General features: G+C 52.7%; 1 protein-coding gene across 1 annotated transcript; it reads right to left on the bottom strand.

The window, feature by feature from the left end:
* Positions 1-1491: 1491 nt before the first annotated feature.
* Positions 1492-5763, bottom strand: ZFP36L2 (ZFP36 ring finger protein like 2). Its single transcript, XM_075146934.1, has 2 exons — positions 5475-5763; positions 1492-4874 (listed from the first exon to the last, which is right to left on the bottom strand). The coding sequence occupies exons 1-2, from the start codon at positions 5523-5525 to the stop codon at positions 3429-3431; spliced, it is 1497 nt and encodes a 498-aa protein (XP_075003035.1). The 5' UTR covers positions 5526-5763; the 3' UTR covers positions 1492-3428.

Raw genomic sequence — 5763 nt, 5'->3', positions numbered from 1 at the left:
CCAGGGCTCTTCTTCCAGCCAGGAGACACCAAAGCCAACCCCGGCACCCTCACCGAGATCCTGTTCAACCAACAGAAAACCGCAGGGAAGATGAAAGTCCTGCGCTGATGGAGTACAGCTGTCCCAGATAAGTGAAATATAGTAATAAATAAGGTCCTTATCTACTGTGGCAAGAAAAAGGCGGGCTCAGGAGAAAAGGTGGGCAAGGGAGAGAAGCAAAAAACGTACCTAGGGAAGGAAGAAAATCTTAAACTAAATGAGACACAGTTTTAGTTTTGACAGTTAAGTTTCAAAATCCCAAAAGCTAGTGAAGACATCAGCTTAGACACCGGTCAAACCAACAGCTACTCTCTGTCCCTGCAAAATACTGGAGAACTCCTCCTCCTCGCAGCCATGGTATCTGCACCAGGGATGCCCAGGCGGTGCTCGGGGCTACCCTGCAGGCAGTGCCGAAAAGAAGTTGCTTCGGAAATTAGTTTGGGAATCGAAGGGAGCAATTCTGAGCCAAAACGTCACACCGATCCATAAAAAAGGGATGATTGCTGTAGCTGGACCGTGTTGTCATACATTGCTTACGTTTGTTTTAATTTTAAACTGAGAGTCAGTCCAAGGTTTGTTACACAAACATATGGCACCGGTATTACATTCTACCTTGTATTTATAGAAAGTACTGTGGCGGTCCAGGCAGCGCAGAGATGCCATAATGTTAACAACATTTATTATTAGTATGACAAAAGAACAAAAATAAGCTGGTAGAAACCATGACTTAAAGTTGAAGGGATTGATTGGAATAAGGGACCAAACTGTGGAGTTATTAGCTAAGAAAATTCCTCCAGCGCTAATGACCACACAATCCTCATGCTGCCGAGTATTTTTTATATGAATATGCCCTCAGAAAGGTAATTTGTTTAAAACCCAAGCCCTGAAAACTGATTAACACATTTAATGCTAGCCCGATTAACACCGATATGCCCTCGGCTGAGCGATGGGAGCGTTGAGGCAGAAGTCCGCATTCCTGCGAGTGAAGAGGAACAAAGCTTTTGGGACAAAGGGTAAACCTTAATTGTGCCTTTTTATTACCCAAACTGCCATTTCCTCCTTAGCCCAAACCAGCCGGGAAGGCTAATGGCACGCTCATACATCCCCGTAAGCGATGCGATTGATAAATGCCATTACTAGATTTTTCCACTCCAGCTGTTAAGCTACCAGCAGCAAAGGTTTGATCCTTTACCCTCTTTCTAAAAAAAAGAAATTAAAAAAAAAAAAAAGCAGCAGGATACAGTACACGGCTAACGCTTATACTCCCGAACCTTCTGGAAGCATTTATTAGCTTTGGCCACCGACCAGTGATTGCTGCAGGAGTGGACTGGAGCTGCGGTGCAAACTGGTTAATCTGTAGCTAGGCATAGTTGTGATTGGGGGGGTGTGGTGGTGTTCAGCAAGAAATACTGGCTGCCTGGCAGACAGGGCTTCAACAGTTTGAAGGGCTACTTTTCTTCCTTTTTTTTTTTTTTTTCCAAAAAAATTTTATTGGGAGAACTACAAAACATTTACAGTACAAAGTTTACAGTCTCACACAATTTGTAGTGAACTGACTCCCGAAAAATATATTACAACTCAAGTTGACTTATCCTTTAGTTACATTCAAAACATACTTCTGTTAAAGTAGTCCAAAAGAGTACATAGTGCTCAATCTGTACCTATGTACAAACAAAACTAAGCTACTGCTCATTCATCCACCGTCCAGGAAAGTTTTGGAAAACTCCCGACTTCTACATAAGGAAAAAAAAAAATTACAAGTTTTGGAATTCAATTAAACAAGATATGTTCAGGTACTGTATAAAGTTTCAGATCCAAAGATAGCCTCCATTCTTATAAAATAGAGAGTGGCGAAATTTTGCTGTAGTTAAAACCCATCCCTACATTCAAATTATCTCAAGCATTAAGAAAAATACTTATTTGGTTGAGAGATATTTAAGGCAAGCATGGACCCTCAAGAAGGCACTGTGAGACATAATACTGGGACCCCCAATTATTGCTACATACTTTAGGACTATATCACAGTGTGATTGGTGGAGTTAGGCAACAAAAAAATACTTTTTGGTTACTTTACACAAGTCTGAATTAGATTTGCCACTTTGAAGTCTGATTGCTAAGTCAGTCTTTTTTTTTTTGTTGGTTTTTTTTGTTTGTTTGTTTTTCAACTCGGACGGGCTACAACCATTTACATTCTAAAAAAACCCATAGAAATTCCTCAAACTACTTCCACAGCATCGAGACCGATTTCTATAAAGAAACCATGCAATCTTTCAGATTTACGTAAACAAGGAAAGAAATTAATGAAATAAATATTACATACAATCTCTTAAATTAAGAATTTTACTCATTTACAATAAAATAACCAAGTGAAGTTACAAAAAGGCATATATTACTGTGAAAAGAACACACTCCACATTTCGCCGATTAATAATGGCAATCATAATTTAAACATAATAAAAGAATATATATCTATTGCTTTTCATCATACCCGATAAATACAGTATGAACAAATTACCAATGTATACTTTTCACAAGATAATAAATAAGTTAAATAGTTTCATATTGAGTTGTGTGCAGTGACTCATTCATGCAATCAACTCAAACAGCTAAAAAAAAAAATTAAAAAAAAATCAGCAGTTATTCTCCAACAATTACAAACTAAACTCAGTTGAGTGCTTCCAAATAAAGCAACAACAAAAAAAATTGTTCTAAGCCAAACATCCACTAAGTGGTGGCAATGGAACCAATATTAAACTTTGGAATGAAGGTTTTAGCATGTTATAATAATAATATATAGATATATAAAAAAAGAAGGTTGTTATCAAGGCATATTCTTGGCAGGATGTTGGATATTTCTTTTTTTTTTTTTTAAAAAAAAGCTTATAGGTTTAGTATGTTCTGTGTTTTTATTTGAACTGGATTGAAAAACTAGTTTGTAACTTATTTTTGTGTGTGTCTGAAGGTTTGGAGGAGCTGGACAGGCAGGACTCGCGCTCCCCGGATTGTTTGTTGCTTTCTGGTGGTGTCTTTTCTAATGCTCGCTCTTTTTTTTTTTTTTTGAACACAGATGGAATGGCTGCTGCTGGTGCATATCATAACTTGTCTCCAAAGAACAACAACAACAAAAAAACCCCAAAACAAAAATCCCCTTCTTCCAAGGTCTCTCTATAAAAATAGGTTTGTTCAGTTCGTGTCATTTGCCCTTTTGCAAAATGCTTTTTTTGTTTTTTGTTTTGTTCAGCTCTCGGTGTATATATAGATAGATAAGATATATAAAAAAAAAAAAAAAAAAAAAAAGAAACGGCTTCACCTTCTTCGCTCGTTAACTTACTTGCTCGGCAGCGGCGGGGCCGGGCGGCGGCGGCCCGGCCCCCGGCCCCCCGGCCGCCCTAGTCGTCGGAGATGGAGAGGCGGCTGAAGATGGGCAGGCGGCGGCCCGAGTCCAGGCTGGGCGACTCGGAGCCGCTGAGGGAGCCGGAGCTGAGGGAGCCGCTCAGGTAGCTCTCCCGGTCGGAGAGGGAGTCCGGGGGGCTGGGCGGCGCGTCGAAGACGGGCGACTCGGAGAGGCGGCGGAGGGGCTGGAAGCTGAAGGGCGGCGAGGCGGGAGGCGGCGGGCAGCCCCCGCCGGGCGGCGGCGGCGGCGGCTGCTGCTGGCAGCGGTAGTAGGCGGCGGCGGCGGCGGCGGCCGCGGCGGCGGCGGCGAAGTTCTGGGTGTGGAGGGCGAGCGGGGCGATGAGGCTGCCCAGCTCCTGCCCCGAGAAGGCGAAGGCGTTGTTGGCGCAGGGCGGCGAGAGCAGCTCCTCGCAGTAGGAGGCGGAGGCGGGCGGCGGCGGCGTGCGCGACCCGCCGGGGCTCTCCAGCAGGGCGGCGTCCAGGCGGCCGCCGGGCGGCGGCGGCGGCGGCGGGGCGGCGCTGTGGGGGTGCGGGTGGTGGTGGTGGTGGTGGTGGTGGGCGGAGAAGCCGGAGAAGCTCAGGCTGTGGTGCAGCTTGGGCCGCTCGCCGCCGCGCGGGTGCCCGAAGCCGCCGCCGCCGCCGCCCAGCGGGTGGTCGCGGGGGGCGAAGGCGCGGAGGTCGCCGGTGCTGCCGGCGGGGTGCGGGGGCGGATGGTGCGGGTGGTGGTGCGGACCGGCGGCGGGGGCGGCAGCGGCGGCGGCGGGGGGGGCGGCCGTGCCCCCGCCGGGCGCCGGGCGGCGCTCGTCGGCGTTGTGGATGAAGTGGCAGCGCGGGCCGTAGGGGCAGAAGCCGATGGTGTGGAAAGTGCGGCAGAGCTCGGTCTTGTACTTGGGGTGGCGGGTGAGGCTGCGCAGCTCGTGGAATCCGTGGGCGAACTGGCACTTCTCGCCGTACTTGCAGGCGCCGCTCTCCTCGAAGGGGCGGCACAGCTCCGTCTTGTAGCGCGTCGAGTTGATGGGGGCCCCGCCGCCGCCGCCGCCGGAGCCGCCCCCCTTGCCGGCCGCCGCCGCCGCCTGCTGCTGCTGCTGCTGCTGGAGCTGCTGCATGAGGTGCTGGCTGCGCTCGCCGTTCTCGCTGAAGGAGCGGTCCCGGAACTTGTTCTCCTTGTTGAGCAGGGCCGTGGGGCTGCTGCTGCCGCCTCCGCCGGAGCCCGTCTCCTTCAGGCTGCCGAACGAGGAGGAGGAGGAGGAGGAGGAGGTGGTGGAGGAAGAGCTGGAGCCGGTGGGGCTGGGGAACTTGGAGCCGCCGGCCAGCGCCGGCAGGTTGCTGGTCGAGTGCCGCCGCAGGAAGCCCGGCGCGAAGCTGGAGCTCGGGGGGGTCACCGGGGTCCCCACGGCCTTCTTGTCCAGCATGCTGCTGAGGTTGGTCAGGGACTTCTCCGTCTGCCGGGGCGGGGGGAGGGGGGGAGGGAGGGGGCGGGGGAGACAGGGAGCGGGAGAGAGACAGGGTGTTGCAGGGTGACCGCCGGCCCACCGCCGCGCCTCCCACGGCCGCCCAGCGCCCCCTCCGCGGCACCGCCGGGCGCTGCGGGCGCACCGCGGGGGTCGGGGCGAGGGTCGCGCCGCCCAGCCGGCCCCGAAAGCGGCTCTGCTGCAAGGGCTGGCGCGCCGGGGCGAGCGGGGCACAGCCGGGGAGAAGCCCCTCGCAGGCTTCGCTGCATGCCCAACTTTTAAAAAAGTTCCTCTCGGCAGCGCAACAGCGTGCAAAGCAGCTCGGCGCCTTTGCCGCTTCAGCGAAACCCCTCCCCAAGAGCCCCCGTAGCCAGGGCGCAGCACGCCTCTCCGAGGCGCGCAGCCTTGCATCAGCCGCCGGGCAGCAGGACCCGCGCTGCTTTCATCCGGCCGGCTGTCAGGCAGCGACCCGCCCGACGAGCCAGCCGCACACCCCGTCCCGGGCAAGCTCCGTCCCCCGGCCCGAGCAGCCCGGAGCGCCGTCCTGCAAACAGCGGCACCGGGCGCCGGGGGAATCACGCTCCTCCCTACCTTGCACAAGAAGTCAATGTCGTAGAAGGCAGATAAAAGTGTCGTCGACATTTCTAGATCCTGTAATGGTCGGAAATACAGGAAGGACCGAAAGATCCCGCTCTCCTCGGAGGGTTTGGAAAAGCCACGACTAGATAGGAGGGGGCCGTTTGCTTGAGATCCGAAATGGTCCCGTCTCCTTCCCGGCGGGACGGCGGGTGCCGGGCCGAGGCGGCGACGGCGGCTGCACAGCAGCGGGCGAACTGCGGGAACTCCGCGGCGCCCCGCGCCGCCCCCATATAAACGCCGC

Source organism: Calonectris borealis, chromosome 3, assembly GCF_964195595.1.
Source record: "Calonectris borealis chromosome 3, bCalBor7.hap1.2, whole genome shotgun sequence".
Lineage (NCBI taxonomy): Eukaryota > Metazoa > Chordata > Aves > Procellariiformes > Procellariidae > Calonectris > Calonectris borealis.
The sequence above is the reverse complement of the archived record's forward strand: the minus strand, read 5'-3'. Positions and strand labels throughout refer to the sequence as shown.